The sequence below is a fragment of the Equus przewalskii genome, chromosome 1, assembly GCF_037783145.1.
Source record: "Equus przewalskii isolate Varuska chromosome 1, EquPr2, whole genome shotgun sequence".
NCBI lineage: Eukaryota > Metazoa > Chordata > Mammalia > Perissodactyla > Equidae > Equus > Equus przewalskii.
In genome coordinates, this window is record NC_091831.1 from 32,152,367 (window position 1) to 32,169,028 (window position 16,662).

General features: G+C 51.8%; 1 protein-coding gene across 2 annotated transcripts in view; it reads left to right on the plus strand.

The window, feature by feature from the left end:
* SLIT1 (slit guidance ligand 1) overlaps window positions 1-16,662 on the plus strand; it is a 182,657-nt gene that overhangs the window by 127,305 nt on the left and 38,690 nt on the right. For both annotated transcript variants that reach the window (XM_070560152.1, XM_070560146.1), the window contains exons 12-21: window positions 960-1,031; window positions 1,771-1,914; window positions 7,767-7,930; window positions 8,648-8,671; window positions 8,824-8,968; window positions 9,537-9,611; window positions 9,780-9,923; window positions 12,643-12,786; window positions 13,104-13,270; window positions 16,059-16,191. In XM_070560152.1, coding sequence (XP_070416253.1) covers window positions 960-1,031; window positions 1,771-1,914; window positions 7,767-7,930; window positions 8,648-8,671; window positions 8,824-8,968; window positions 9,537-9,611; window positions 9,780-9,923; window positions 12,643-12,786; window positions 13,104-13,270; window positions 16,059-16,191 — 1,212 coding nt within the window. The remainder of the gene's footprint in view (window positions 1-959; window positions 1,032-1,770; window positions 1,915-7,766; window positions 7,931-8,647; window positions 8,672-8,823; window positions 8,969-9,536; window positions 9,612-9,779; window positions 9,924-12,642; window positions 12,787-13,103; window positions 13,271-16,058; window positions 16,192-16,662) is intronic.

The window sequence follows — 16,662 nt, forward strand, 5'->3', positions numbered from 1 at the left end:
GGATCTTTCCAAAGGCAGATCTGATCACGTCTCAGAGGCTTCCTGGCACTGACTGGGTACAATCCAAGCTGTGGTCCCATGGTTGCCTCCACTCAAGCCACCCGGAGCTCCCCATGCGGGCTGGCCTGACCCCCCTGCAGGGCCTCCGCTCCTGCGCTCCCCTTCAGGAAAGATCTTGAAGCTGCATTTGAAGAGACAGCTCTCGGTCTGTTTTACTCAGACCGAATGTTGACCGGGGTGGCATGTAGGGGCTATTGGTGATATCGGGAATGGAATACACCCCCCGAACCCTTGATGCTGTCACCGTCTGCCTGAACCATCCTGCCTGCATGCCTTTGGCAAACCTTTGCCTTTTTTCTAATTATATGCAGAATTCATGCTCACTGTAGAAAACTGAAAATACTACAGGATCAAAACCCCACTTGCAATCCCACCACCCAGGTCTCAGCATGGCTAGCTCTTGGGTCTGTTTCCTTCTGGTGTTTCTGGAAAGACTTGCTTGGCGTGCTGGAGCTCATACCGCTCGCTCGTGCCGTCTGGCCTTCAAGTGTTTTGCTGTAATTCTTTGAAAATATGTTAATTATCCCTGCTGGTGGGATTCTCCCCTCTTTGAACAGATTCCTTTTGGATCCAGGTTAATTTCCCATGAGGTTTCCTGAAGGGCCGCTTTGCAGCTGCTGTGGGATCCGTGCGTGAGGGCAGCGTTGGGAGAGTGCTCCTGCAGGAGTGGGGGTCCCGGCGCCACTAGCCACTGGGTACCTTTGTGCAAGCTGGAAAGAGGCCACCCTTTCCTAGTGATCTTTACTGCCCTCTGCTGGCAACTTCTTACAACGCACCTACACCAGTACAATGTGGGGCATGGGTGGCTTAGAGGTGGTGTCATTGTGTGTGCAGGAGTTACAGAGCGATGCCCCATCCGGAGGGCTGCCCTCTCACTCTCTCTTTCTGCTTCTCTCCAGAGTCCTCTATGGGAACAAGATCACAGACCTCCCCCGGGGTGTGTTTGGAGGCCTGTACACCCTGCAGCTCCTGTAAGGACCTGTCCGTGGGTGTCCTTTGGGGGGCCCAAGGAGGGGGCCAGTCTTCCTCTGGCCTCTCAGACTGGCCTTTTCCGTCTCTTTGGGGTGTGGGACTTACTCGAAGCAATGAGCTGGGAGGAAGGCAGACCTGGCAAAGCTGTGAGAGGCTGTGGGGTCCTGCAGAGGCCAGAGAGGGAGGGAGAGGGACACTCAGAGCTGATCGCCTGAGCTGAGAGGCTCCTGAGAGCAGCCTGCATTCCTGAGGAGCTCAGCCTGGCTGGGGACAGAGTTGTTTGCTGCACGGGGACAACCAGGCCCAGCTCAGCCTCCTAGAGCCCTGAGAGTTCACGCAAGAGTTCTCTCCCGGGATCCAAGAGGCACAGAACCCAAAGGCTCCCTCTGGGCTGCCTGGGGGACCCAGGAGAACTCCGAGAGGGAAGAAGAGCCCTGGAATGCCTTTGGGAGACGGCCTTATGCTGTGGCCCCTGCTTCCCCAGAATCCTGGGGCACCTCTAGTGGCTCCTGGAAGGAGGGAAGACTGGGTGGACTAAGATGGTCCCTGTGCACGAAGAGGCAGTCAGAGTTCTCGGCTCCTCTGCATGGAGTGGGCATCCAGAGGGCCAGATGCTCTGGGCTCGCTCCCGGGGACTTCTCCCTGAGATGATGCATGCCTGGTGCCGAGGAAGGTGCCCCGGGCGTCTTGATGAGTCCCATTCTGTGCCTCTCTCCTCCCGCCTGGCTCTGCCCACAGGCTCTTGAACGCCAACAAGATCAACTGCATCCGGCCCGATGCCTTCCAGGACCTGCAGAACCTCTCTCTTCTCTCCCTGTACGACAACAAGATCCAGAGTCTCGCCAAGGGCACCTTCACCTCCCTGCGGGCCATCCAGACCCTGTGAGTGTCCTCTTGTGCTCCTCCCCTCCACCCCAGCAGCAAACCCAGGGGGAGGAAACAGCCTGCAGGTACAGGCAACTGTCTTGCTGTACCTGCTTACCAGAGTGGCCTTTTTTACAGGAAAGAGCAGAGACTCTGGGTAAGACAATCCTGGGTTCGAATCCCAGCTACACCTCTTATTGGCTGTGTGACGCTGGGCAAGTTAATTCTCTTCTCTGGGCCTCAGTTTACTCATTCGTAAATTGAGGGTATCATCTTCATAGGGTTGTTCTGAGACTAAAGGGGATGTTTGCACAGAGCTTAGCTCATTGTAACTGCTTCTTAAGTGCTGGCTACAGTTAATAATAATATTATTATGGCCCATTGATTCTAAAACACACATTATTTTTACATTAACAGCTCTGAAATTGGGCTGCATATTACAATCGACGAAGTATTTAATTGGCAGCATTGTTTTCTTTCTTCATAATACATAAGATAATAGTACATCTTGCAACTGATAATGTCTTAAATCACATGAAATATAGTAACAGCAATGATGATTATAAAGTAAAAATTAGAGAGCAACAGCTCTAGGAATTTGTTTTAATCTCTTATAGAAAATTATAAGCATATGAGAAGTCGCACAGTGAACTTTCCAGGGTTCATCCCCCAGCTGTAGCTCCTGGCCCGTCTTCCCCTCCTCGATGCCTCCCAAACTACTTTAAGTAAATCCCAGATAATCACTTATCATCTACACAGACTTCGTACATATTTATAAAAGGCAAGCATTCTTTAAAAACACAACCGCAACACTATTAGTACATCTAAAAACTTAACAATTCTTTAATATCATCAAGTATCTAATTAGTGTTCAAATTCCCAAGCATCTCATGCATGTTACACAGTTTTTGAAACAATTTGTTTGAGTCAGGATTTAAAGAAGGCCTGTGCATACTACTGGCTGCCATGGGTTGATGCATCACTTGAGCTGTTTTAAATCCATAGGGGTCCTCTCCATCTCGTCTTCCTTGCAATTTATCTGTTGAGGACACTGCATTACTGGATCTGTGGAGATCCCCTCAGCTGGACTTTGCTGACTGCCTTCCCCGTGGAGTAGTCCCACACCGTCCTGTGTCCTGTGTCCTGCACAGGAAATGTCATCTAGGAGCTTGGGCAGGATCAGATTTTTTTTCTTTTTTTTTGGCAAGATGACTTCACGGGTAGGATTGTGTGCTTCCATCAGGAGACACACGATGGCTGGTTGTCTCTCTTTTTGTAATAAACACAGCCATTGATTTCAGTGCCTGGACCCATTCATACATTAGGAACCCTGAAATGGTGATATTTGAATCCCAACATTCCTTCTTCATTTGATAATGCTGCTGTGGTTATGCTTTCAAAAAAAAGTCCTTGTCTTTTAGCTGGAATGCTTCTGTATAGGGAAACTTCTCCTCTGCTGTTTGGTTAAACTCTGGCACTTGCGTGGTCTCCTCCATTCTGCGTCTTTAGCTCTGAGCCTGGAGTTTGACTCGATGCCCTGACCCATGGGTCCTGTGATGCATGCTTAATGGGCCTTAATTATTAATATTGTTGTGGTCATCGCTGTTGTTGCCATCCCTGCCACCGTATCTGCTGGGCAGTGCTCTCCGTCAGATAATATTTTCAGGGAGTACCGGGACAGGTGCAAAAAGGTCCAGTAGAAGGCACAGCTCCTGCTCCCTGGGGACCCTGCACGTCAGCAGGGACGTCAGCCAGGAAACTCACTAAGGCCCACGCACTTGCCTGCAGCCCACTCCTGCTAATTAGTTTACTTATAGCCGGGGAAGGGGAGCACCACAGGGACATCTTGCCAAATACATATGTGAAAGCAGAGATTATAGGAAGACATTGGCAAGGTAGATTATTTTATGCAGCTGGCGGAGCGTCCAAGAGAAACACACTAAGGAGATTTCATGGGGACCCACACATGGGAAAGCCTTGGGGATGGGGAATGGGACTGAAGGTCTCATGCGAGGAGCCGTCTCCCTCTTGAGGGGGAAGGAGAGTGAATAAATCAAACAGATCGTGCTCGCTGCGGGTGGCCTCTGTCTGTGTCCATTTACCTGGCGTGATTTCAGACAGTGCTTCTGCCCACCAAGTACTGTCCCTGGGATCTTGGCCACTGCCACCAGGGTGATAGTGGAGCAGAATGTTAGAACAGAAAGGTCAGATAGTCGTGGTAGTAATACTGAGAACAGTGACAGCCATTATGTCTATCGAGCTCTTCCTGAATGCCCACCCCTGTTCTTTGTGTGTATTATCTTAGTTAATACTTACACTGGCTTGTGGAGGTAGAGCCTATCATCCTTGACTTTACTTATAAGGAAGCTGAGGCAGAGGGAAGGTACGTCACTCACCCAAGGTCACCCAGCATCTAGTAGAGCAAGGATCTGGTCTCAGGCATCTCTTCACCATCACTGAGAAATCAGTTAGCTTCCTCCTCAATTGTGCTTTTTCCGTAAGAATGGACCTCGTTATTTAAGGCTGTAAAGCAAAAGTGAACTTTCATGAACAACTATTATATATTAACAACTGAAGTACAAGTTGGAGCAAGAATAAAAGAAATGCAAATCCAAAGTGTGGTCGGATATTCTTATTCCAGCCTCAGGTGGTTAAACCCCTTGACTGGGTCTGTGTGAGACCCCAGCAGGTTTAAACTCACCAGCTCTTGTCTTATTTGTCTACAGCTCCACCATCTGTGGCTGAGGGCCCTGGGTCATAGTATTGATTTTGCTGCAGTTTAATTTGGCCCAAGAGATTAAGAAATCTTTTTTAAAACAGCTTTCATGAGGTATAACTTCCATACCATGGAATTCACCTATTCTAAGTGTACAATTCAATGATTTCTAGTAAATTTATAGTTGTTCAACTATCACCACAATCCAATTTTGGAACATTTCCATCACCCCTCAAAAATCCCTCGTGCCCATTTACAATCAATGCTTGTTTCCAGCCCATCCCCAGGCGACCACTTATCTAATTTCTGTCCCTATAGATTTGCTTCTTCTGGACATTTCATAAAAACGGAATCATACCATATATCGTCTTTCGTGACTGACTTCTTTCACTTAGCATAATGTTTCAGAGGTCCATCCACATTGCAGGATGTAAGAGTGCTTCGTTCCTTTTTATTGCCAAATGATTTTCCATGGTATGGATAGACCACATTTTGTTTATCCGTTTTAGTTGATGGACGTTTGGATTTTCACTTTGGGACCATCATGAATAAATGATGCTATGAATATTCACTTACAAATCTTTGTGTGGACAAATGTTTTCATTTCTCTTGGAACTTCTGGGTAGCATGGGAAATTTATGTTTAACGTTTTAAGAAACTGCCACTGTTTTCCAAAGTGACTGCCCCATTTTGCATTCCTACCAGCCATGTATTAAGAGGGTTCCAATTTCTCTACTTCCTTGCCAACACTTGGCGTCATTTGTCTTTTTGATTATAGCCATCCTAGCAGGGGTGAAGTAGTGTCTTCATTGTGGGTTTAATTTGACTAATGATGTTGAGCATCTGCCCCAAAAGATTTTTGGTGTGACTTGTTAATGTCTATTCCAAGAAAGACACCAGGATCAGTCTTGTTTCTGCCTTCCACGATTGGAACTGTTCGTGGAGATAACTGCATGGCCACATGGGTGGCACGTTTCTGGCTGTGCCTCTAACATGACTATCTTTTCCCCAACAGATTTTTTTTCCTTCCTCCTGAGCATTTTCCCTCCCCAGCTCCTTGCCCTTTGCAACTGTTAAACATTCTAATTTGTATCAAATACTTAAGTTTGTACAGAAGCCACCTGACTCTCTGTGGGTGGTTTAAGTTTTCATAGGTTGGTTTAGACAGAAATAGCCTGTTCCTAAAAAAGATGTTTTCTACTCCACACCCCTTGAACATTTTAATACATTTCTAAACGATATAATTGAATTGATTTTAAACAGAGTTTTCTACTAAGATTGTGACAAAGGGAAGCAGTTAGTTCAGGCAGAGGCCAGGCACTAAGGCACAGACAGATGTGGATGGGCCGCTGGGAGGATCCCAGAGCAGTCCCTGAATCCTAGTGTATTTTAAATTCGCTACAAACTCTGCCCTGGGGAGTCAGCAAACACATTCTTTCGCTGTGCAAATTGACAGTTTAAATTGGCAAACAAATGTCAGACTGGATGCAGAAGGGGTGGGAGGTGCCCAGCCTACCTGGTGAGGCTCAGAGGAGCTGAGACTCAGGGGGAAGCGGGGGGGGGGGGGGGGGGGGGGGGGGGCGGGCGCTGCAAAGGGGAGTGGCAGAGACGGCTGGGCAGGAATGGTTCTGAGCAAGCACCCCCATCAGGAGCCAGAGGGCAGAGCCCAGGAGGTGATGGACAGGAGAGAGAGCGGCCAAGGTCTGCACTGAGCTGGGCGCAGACCCTGGCAGGCTTCTTGCCTCTGCTGGGAGAGCTCTGCAGCCCCAGCAGAGGGGCTGGGCCGAGGCTAGTAGATGGTCTGAACTGATGACATTAGACAAAGCAAACATGGCCGAGGCATGGCAAGTGCTCTGAGCTGGCCCCTGTTCTGTCTCCCTGTATTTCTGTGCTGAAGCATTGGCTCTCAGGTACGTAGCCAGGACAGGTGCTGGAATATTCTTCCCTGGCTGTCTTGGTTTGGAACACAGGGTATGCCCTGTGCTGTGGTGGCCCAGACGCAGGTGGGTAAGCTGGCTGCTGGGGCGGTTCAGGTGTGGCTGGTCTGAGCCTGCTGGGGCAGTCAGGACCCAAGAGTGGGAAAGCCACCCATGTGGTCTCTCACAGCAACCCAGGTTGCATCAGTTGGTGTCGCCTGTCAGCTGCCCCTGCCCCGTATTTTTCCTGCTGATAGCACAGCCACCCCAGGAAGAGAATATGAGTGGTTCCCCAATGAGTAGCTACTCAGTGATGTTTTTTGAGTTTCCCGTGTATCAAGAGACAGCCTGTAGGGGCCTGCCCAGTGGTGCAGTGGTTAAGTTTACGCGCTTCACTTTGTTGGCCCAGAGTTTATAGGTTCAGATCCTGGACACGGACCTACACCCTGCTTATCAGGCCATGCTGTGGCAGAGTCCCACATACAAAATAGAGGAAGATTGGCTCAGGTACAATGTTCCTCAAGCAAAAAGAAGAGGATTGGCAACAGATGTTATCTCAGGGCCAATCTTCCTCACCCAAAAAAGAGAGACTGCCTGTAAAATGGTCAAGGGGAGGTAGCCGCTATGGCTAGGATGGGAATGGAGCTTACAGGTAAAGCTGAGGTTCTGCAGCAGGAGCTTTGAGACCCTCCCACCCAGCTGCAGGCCCAGCCTTGCCACCCCTGGCCCCATCCCCATCCTGACTGAGGCCGTGAGAGAGAGACTGCTGCTGCTCGAGGCCACAGGGAGGGGACAACCCATGACTTGTGGCGCTGTGGTGTCTAAGGACCTCTGAGCATTGATGGTCCTGGGTTCTAGTGCCCGTTCTGTCCCCGCACCTGTGGGAGGACAAGGGTGCTCTGACTAGTCCCCAGATCGCCCTGCATTCACTCATGCTTGTGAAGTGTCCCAGGGCAGAGGGAGGGACAGGTGAGTAGAAAGACAGGGGACACAGTGAGGCCTGAAGGGGGCTTGTGGCAGGGACAGCTGGAAGCTCCAGAGCCGTGCGCAGACCCTCCCTGCTGCGATGCTCTGGCAGCACTCCTGTGTGGTTGGTGGCTGCCCCCAGGTGGTGCACATCTCCCCAGGGACAGCACAGGTTTCAGGCCACGAGCAAGCAGCGAGGCCCCATCCAGGTGGAGGTCAGTGCAGCGTTGCAGCCCTTGCCTCTGATCCCCCATCCTGCCCTGTTTGGACAGGCACCTGGCCCAGAACCCTTTCATCTGCGACTGTAACCTCAAGTGGCTGGCGGACTTCCTGCGCACCAACCCCATCGAGACGAGCGGGGCCCGCTGCGCCAGCCCCCGGCGCCTCGCCAACAAGCGCATCGGGCAGATCAAGAGCAAGAAGTTTCGGTGCTCAGGTAGCTGCTCCCCCGCCTGTCTGTCTGTCCACCTGCCTGTCTGTCTTCAGTCTGCTCAGGGACCCCGTGATGTTTCCTGGATGACTCCAACAAGGGTGTCTTAGGCCACTCTGGACCCACCTGGAGGGAGTCGGCCCCAGTTCTAGACTTGGGTCTGAGCAGTTGTTTTGTCCTAATCTCGTTTTCCCGAGACTGAGGGATGAGTAGGGCTTGCTGAAGGTCCCCAGGGAGGTCCTAGACTGGGACCCAGGTCCCTCTACGCCCAGGCCAGTTCTCTTTCTTGCTGCTGCTTTCAAGCCTTCCAGGACATTCATGGGGCCTGAGGACCCTCCTCAGGGAGATAGCCTCCTCTGGGCTCTGGGGCAGCAGAAACAGCATCTGGATGGGGACAGTGTGGGTCAGCTTCTGAGCCCGGATCCTGGTCAGGAGCCTGCAGCCTCCCTGCCCTGTCCCCATCCTGTGCCTTTGCAAGTGAGAGTGCCCAGGGTTTTGTGCTTCCTAAGAGGTTTAACTGATGATCGTCCCAGGCAGGGAACATCTGTGCTTGTAGCAAGGCCTTCTCCACCCAGGGGCTGGGCGGATGGGCTCTGGGGCCCTGATCTGGGACCCCAGCGTTGTCCCTGAGGTGCTTTCACCCCAGCAGTGGGGCGGGGGCCTGGGCTCTTCCCATAGGTCCTGGGCAGTCTCGGCATCATGCGTTTCTGCTTCTTTCCCCAGCCAAAGAGCAATACTTCATTCCAGGTAGGAGAGGGGACCAAGGCCAGCCTCAGTGGGATGGTGGCAGTGGGTGGGCAGGGGGCTGGGGCGGCGGGCTGCAGGGGCCTGGGAGACTCAAGGCTGCTTGGAGCCTTCCCAGGACCCCTCAGCTCCCCCACCCTTCCCTCCCACCGCAGGCACGGAGGATTACCAGCTGAACAGCGAATGCAACAGCGATGTGGTGTGTCCCCACAAGTGCCGCTGCGAGGCCAGCATGGTGGAGTGCTCCAGCCTGAAGCTCACCAAGCTCCCGGAGCGTGTCCCCCAGTCCACAGCCGAGCTGTGAGGGCCACCGCCCCTCCATGCCCCTCCCCTGCCCCCAGTTCCCACTAACCTTCCTGGGCCTTCTCTGGGTTTCCCTCTGGTCTTGCTCCATTTAGGGACCATGGGAGACACCAGCATGGCAGCTGCTGGCTTTGGCAGGAAGCAGCTCCCCACCCCTGCAGCCCCTCTGCTTCTGACTCACAGCCCTACACGCCCTTGGAGCAGTCTCTGGCCCCCGGGCAGGTCACCAGGATGACGTGGTTCCATTAGATCAAGTTGAGGCTTAAGCCATCCTTTAACTATTGCTTTTCTTTCCCTAAAAATATAAATTTGCGCACATATAAATGCACGTGTGTAAATACCTACACATATCTGTCACTTATGTATGTCAATTTTCATGGCATTTTTAGTGTTAAAAGTATCCCCACTCACCCCCTAGCCTTCCTTTGAAGTAGGATCAATTTACCCTTCCAGTTAAATTCTTCTGGGAGCACCCTTTGTTTCAGTCCCAAATATTCTCAGGTTGGAAGACGCTTTGATGTTTGTCATTGATGGCTGTGTACGTTCTCTTCATTGCCTCTTACAGACGATTAAACAACAATGAGATTTCCATTCTGGAGGCCACTGGGATGTTTAAAAAACTCAATCATCTGAAGAAAATGTGAGTTACCATTGGTGGGAAGGTTGCAGTTAGGACGCTGGCCCGGGAAGGAGAAGGAAAATACCGGATGTGGGGGAGCTCGCCTGGAGAGGCAGGGCCCCCGTGCATGGGGTGGGGTGCAGAAGAGGGCTCCTGAGCTCCATCCTCCTCCCATGCCTTGTCTCCCAGCAATCTGAGCAACAACAAGGTGTCGGAAATCGAAGACGGGGCCTTTGAGGGGGCGGCGTCCGTGAGCGAGCTGCACCTGACCGCCAACCAGCTGGAGTCCATCCGGAGTGGCATGTTCCGGGGCCTGGATGGCTTGAGGACCCTGTGAGTGTACGGGCCGGGGAGCAGAATGGGCGGCCAGACTGCGGTAGGCAAAAGCCAAGGCAGATGTGGGTGTCCGTATTAAAGGGAAAGGAGGAGAGAGGGTGAGAGACCCCCTCCCCCAGCTCCAGCTGGCAGGGTGGGTACAGCTGAGGACCCTAACTGCAGTGGGCCAAGTATCAGGTGTTAGTGACTGTGGTGAGGCCTGCTTTCTTGGTCCCCGGGGTGTGAGGCTGACGCCTGGTGAAGGGGTGGAGGGAGGTTCCCTTTCATTGCCCTGGGGTCAGGCTGCAGCAGCACCACACGTGTGTTCAGTTCAGGAGTGGCCAGCACTGCTGCAGGCAGGAGGGGCTGGATGGCCCCATGGAGGGGACATTGCAGAGGTGACTCAAGTGGGTGTAGATGGGGGAGCAGGGATAGCCCACCATCCCTGGGATTCTGGGATCCCATGCCCCAGAGCCCAGCCATAGCTAACCAGACTTTGGGACTCAGTAGGACCCTGGGGTCATCCACCCCACCCCCACCCCTGCGAAGGCTGCAGGGAACCCCCTCTCTGCTCAGGCAGCACCAGCTCTTCAGATGGGCATGTAGACCCTTAGGGTGTCCAAGAGCCAGTGCTGTCCAGTCGGACTTCCCACGGTGACAGAAATGTCCCATATCTGCACTGTCCAATCCGATAGCCTCACGTGGCTATGGTGTACTTGACCTGTGGCTAGTGCTACTGAGGCACTAAATTGTAGAATTCATTTTAATTAATTTAAATCTAAACAGCTACACATGGCTAGCAGCTACTCTGCTGGCAACACGGCTCTAGAAGCCACCTGCTTGGGTTTAGATCCCAGCCCTGTCCTGGGCTGCGCATTTGTCTTCCGAGCACGTATCATGGAATCTGTGTAAGGTCAATGAATGGGTGGAGGGATTCCCTGGGGATTTTTGTTTGTTTTACGGAAAGGGAATTTTGTTATTCGCTGTGTTTTGCAGCTTGCCTTTTTTCATTTGCGAATACAGCGTGGCCATCTTTCCAGGCTGTTCATATAGGGCTGCCTCCTTCTTCTTTACACCTGCCTAGGATTACTGTGAGCTATTCATCCACTTAGGTCCTTTCTGAGGAAGACTTGGACAGGGGCCGAGAGGGGAGGGGCTGGTGCTGGTCAGAGCCAGCAAGAGGGCACGAGTGACGGCGCAGGCACAGGAAGAGAGATGCCCGTCACCCTTCCACCATGCAGAAACAACTGTGTTAATTGTTGATCAAAACAGCTATCCTTCCAGTCTCTCATATATATATAGAGACTGGCACACACATAACATATGCTTGCATCCATACAGATATTTTTGAATGGAATCCTTTAATACATTTTATTTAGTAACCTGCTTTTTCTTTTAACACAATGTGAGCACTTTTACGTATTATTAAAATTTCTTTGATGACATCATTTTGAATGACTATATATTACATAATTATTGGAAATTTAGGCTATTTCTAATTTTTAAACAATACTGTGATTAATATCATTATTGTGAAATCCTGTGCCTGTCCAGGATTGTTCCCTTCTGATAAATTCCTAAGAGTAGACTTGCTGGGTGGAAGCATAAAGTGCTGAAAAGGATGTTACCAAACACACTTCTGGGTGGGTCCCAAATTGTCCTCCTGCCAGCCCATGTGGAAGTGCCCATTCACTCCCACTCTTGCTGAGCTTGGGCATTATTATTATTGTTATTGTTATTATTATATTTATTTCTTTATTTATCTTTTGAGGAAGATTAGCCCTGAGCTAACATCTGCTGCCACTCCTCCTCTTTTTGCTGAGGAAGACTGGTCCTGAGCTAACATCCATGCCCATCTTCCTCTACTTTATATGTGGGATGCCCACCACAGCATGGCTTGCCAAGTGGTGCCATGTCCGCACCTGGGATCCGAAACTGTGAACCTCAGGCCACCGAAGTGGCACGTGCAAACTTAACTGCTGTGCCACCAGACCGGCCCCTATTATTATATTTTTAATTGTTTGGCAGGCAAAGATTCAATATTGCTTAAATGTCCTTGATTCCTAGTAAGTTTGCACATTTTTCATGAACGTTCATAAACCATTTTAATTTCTTTCACAAGCTGCCTATTCTGTGTCAGGCTTGGTTTTTGTTTTTGGTTGGGGAGGGGAATTGAGCCAGATTTTTGAGGGTGAACAGAGACTTTGCAGATATAAAAGAGGAAGAAGGTCATTCTAGAAGGAAGTCATGGGTGGGGAAGGCCATGGCGATGTGGCTGTGCAGCCTGCCTGAAGGACAGGGATGTTGAGGGTGTGTCGCCCTGTGTGGGGAGGGGACAGGTGCTGGGCTGGGGCTGAGTTGGCTCCCGTAGGTCACAGTAAAAAGTTTAAACGTGATTCTGTGGGCAATGTGGAGGCTGCTGTGGGCTTTACACGGGAGAGGGACATGACCGGGTTTAGGTTTTAGGAAAGTCTGTCGGGCATTGATGTGGAGTGTGGCCTGGAGGTGGGCAAGGCGCTGGGCATCCAAGGAGTGAAGGTGATGGTTGGTGTGGGGGCCGGGCAGGCAGGATGGAGAGGAGGGCGTCTCAGAGGCAGGAGGGCCTGGAGGGGGGCACAGGTGTGTACAAGTCTGGTGCTGTGGCTCCCCTCCCTGTGGCTCAAGGCCACGGGCACAGCGCAGGCAGACGGCTGCAGGGCACAGCATGGCTCTCCCCTCCTCTGCCCGCCCTCCCCAGGATGCTGAGGAACAATCGCATCAGCTGCATCCACAACGACAGCTTCACGGGCCTGCGCAACGTCCGACTCCTCTCGCTCTATGACAACCAGATTGCCACCATCTCCCCTGGAGCCTTCGACACCCTCCAGGCCCTCTCCACACTGTAAGTCCAGCCCTCAGAGGACAGGCAGGCCCGGGCCCCGACATCAGCCATCTGAACCCTGGGAACCCCCCCACCCCTCGCCATCCCAAGGGTACAGTCTTGTCGAGTGGTTACTTAAAAGGACTCACTTGGGGATGTCTGGGGCATCATGGTTTGCTGAGACGTGGGTCCTGCCATCTTAGAATGCTGCCTCTTGGTAGCTGTTGGGTGTCTGAGAAAGAGTGTTGGGTGGTTGTGTGGCCAGTACGTGGCGGGCGGGACAGGGCTTTGCGGGGACAACCCAGACAATTCGTGGTCACGCAGCCTGCCTCTTCCAGAAACCTTCTGGCCAACCCTTTCAACTGCAACTGCCAGCTGGCCTGGTTGGGCGACTGGCTGCGGAAGAGGAAGATCGTGACGGGGAACCCGCGGTGCCAGCAACCAGACTTCCTGCGGCAGATTCCCCTGCAGGACGTGGCCTTCCCTGACTTCAGGTGTGAGGAAGGTAACTCATGAGCCCCTGGGCGGTGGGGGAGAGGGCAGGCGGGCCAGGTCCGGGGGGTGGGGAGGGGGCGGGCAGCGCCTCTTGACCTGCCCTTTGGAGGGGTCCCGTGGGGAGGGGAGGCGCTGTAGAGGGGAGGGGCAAGGAGCAGGGAGACCCCTCTTAGTCCTCCACCTACCCCTCCATAGTGGTGTCTTTGTGTGTTTAGAAGAGCAATACTGTGCTTGTTATTAAGAAAAAAAAGGGAAAATATGGATAAAAGAAGGAAATAAACATTACCTATTAGCCCATCACTCAGAGAAAATCATAGTTCACGTTGTAGTGTGTTTTCTTCATATATGTACATTTAACCCAGAGATCCGCCTCCTGGCTGTTCCTAAGTGCTCCAGACTCCTGGAGTCACCCTGTGCATCATATGTAATGGGACCCTCTTGGGCCCCCATCCTCCATGGGGGAAAGCTTGGTCATTTCTTGTGCCAATGTTCCTGTTTCCTCTGAATTCTCAATCTCTCTTCTGTGGCCACTCCCTTCTTTCCCTACACGTGCAGAAGGTCACCCCATCTCTCATTTTCCCTCAGAGCATGACCCACACAAGGCAGCGGTTGAAGCAGATTTTTACTGAAGGTGACGGAGCAAAGCTGCATCTCGGCCCAGCCGGCCTTGATCTGAGCCCTGCTACAGGGGATTTCTCCCCACTGCCTACGGCTTCCAGCCCCCATCCCTGCTCCCTGGGCTCCTCCTACCTCGGCCCCCTCCTGCCCTCTCCAGTCTGCTTCCAGGGCCAGTTCAGCTCTCAGGCTGGCCCATCCAGGCCAGGGGAGGGTGGGACTGGGTGGGGACCTTCAGGTCCCCAGATAAGACTGTCAGGGTATTTTTCTAAACAAAATCAACGGATTTTCTAAGAGCAATTTTGCTTTCAATTTAAAAAGAAAAATTCCATGGGGCCAGCCCCGTGGCCAAGTTCACGCGCTCTGCTTCAGCGGCCCAGGGTTTCGCCGGTTCGGATCCTGGGTGCGGACATGGCACCGCTCATCAGGCCATGCTGAGGTGGTGTCCCACATGTCACAACCGGAGGCACTCACAACTAGAATATACAACTATGTACTGGGGGGATTTGGGGGGAAGAAGAAGAAGAAGAAGAAGGAAAAAAGAAGATTGGTAACAGATATTAGCTCAGGTGCCAATCTTTAAAAGAAAAAGAAAAAAGAAAAAGAAAAACTCCATACTATTCACATATATATTTTTATATCATTTTATATAATAGTAACTTGCTAGTCTTTTAAAAAAATTCTGGTTTTTTTAACCTAACTATATATTTTGGGCATAGTCGTATGCCGTTAAGTATCCTTCTAAAGCATTATTTTTTCCAAGGCACAGTTTCTTTTTATTTTTCTTATTATGAAGTGACGCATCATCATTTCTTTAAAAACAACCACCACAACAGACAATCCAGAAGGAGAATAAAAAGGTCACCATGTGAAGACCCTCCCGCTTCCCAACCCTGGGTGACTCCGGTCAACATTCCGCTGTGTGACCTTCCCCATCTTTGCTGTGCGTCTCTGTGCATGTGGGTGACACACGTGGACCTTGCAGCACCGCCTGTGCAAACCTTTTTAAGCTGATGGTCTGTTGTCTGGAGGACACCACGACGGACACAACCCGCGGTCTCCCGCTTGGCGTTTAGGGACTTCCAAAGTTCTGGTGTCATGACTCAGGCCATCAGGAACATCCTGGAAGATAACTCTCCACGCGTCTACGTGGTTTTCCCCTTAGAATGACTTCGTAGAAGTGAAAGGATGTGAATGTTTTAGAGATGTTGCTGCCAAGAGGCAGGAGAGTGTAGTGGTCAAGAGGGCAGGAGCCCGAGGCAGCTGGCTTGGATTCCAGTCCTGGTGCCACCTCTTCCAGCTGGGGGACCTCGGGCAGGTAGCTTAACCACTCCACCCTTAGCTTCCTCGTCTCTAGAGCAGGCTGATAGCACGTCCCCCAGAGAGAGATTTTGAGGACTCAGTTCATCCTTATCACACAGGCCTGCACGTGACTGCCCTCCATAACCGACAGTCACTGTCACCAGCTTCCTGGGGCTCTCAGCAACTGTGACCATGATGTTCTTATTGTCCCTCCTACACCCACTCAGAAGAAAGGAAGGCAGACAGCCAGTGCTCAGTAACATTTATTGAATAAATGAGTGAATCAATGAAGGATATTGTGATAGCTGAACTCAGATTCTGCCAGACCTGGGTGTAGACCCTGTGTTGCCTCTGACCAGCCTTCTGACCTGAGCAAATTATTAACTTCTCCAGATCTCAGTGAAATAGCAATCCAGGCATTCATTCATTCAGGGGATCTATTTTGAGGGCTCCTGCGTGCCAGGCCCTGCACTAGGGGCTGGGCTCCTGGAGTGAACAAAGAAGAGGAAGACACAAGTCTCTGTCCTCGTGGTGCTTGCATTCTAGGGGTGATAGTGGCACCCCTCACTGCATTGTCAGGGAGATTATGGGAGATACGGTGTCCGGCACATAGTGGGTCCTCAAGAAATGGTATGGCTGCCGTCCCCCTTCCCTGCTGTGCCTGGGTCCACCTTGGATCTGAGGCAGAAGAAAACCTCAAAATGGGTCCAGGGGGCTTTGCCCCTGGTGGGGAGGGGTGCAGCCAGGAAGAGACTGACTGGGGCATGAGGTAGGGTCAGAGAGGGGCTTCCGTTCTGAGGCGTCCCAGAGCGGGGCCCTGGCTTAGGAGGCCCTAAGAAGGCCTGTCCCCTCATGGACGTGGCTTCCTCCTTCCTCCCCAGGCCGAGAGGAGGGGGGCTGCCTGCCCCGCCCGCAGTGCCCCCAGGAATGTGCCTGCCTGGACACCGTGGTCCGATGCAGCAATAAGCACCTCCAGGCCCTGCCCAAGGGCATCCCCAAGAATGTCACCGAACTGTGAGTACCCCACAGCCTGGTGTCGGGAGGAGAAGGTGACCGAGAGCAGACATTAGGTGACTAGGGGCTTGGAGCTGGGGCTTCGCAGGGGACGCTGGTCTGAGAGGCTGTGAGCTTCTCCTTGACCTCCGTCTGCGGTCACCCGATGGCGCGGTCACCCATGGCGGGCACTTTATCCCTTTAAACTAAGCTCTGCCCTTAAAATAAGAAATAATGTTACTTTTTCTACTTCACATCATCTCACGAGCATTCCCCTCTGTCAAAAACTCTCTCACTAAAGCTATTTTTACTGGTTGCATAATATCCCATGACATAATCGACTGTGATCTGTATGACAAATCCTTCTTTGTTGGCTGTTTAAGTTGTTTCCAGTTTTTCACTATGGTAAATAGCATCAAGGTGGACATCCCTCTGGTGACACTGCTGGTCAAAGAGCAGGGGTAGTTAGGACTCCTGCGGCCTTTCGCCTGA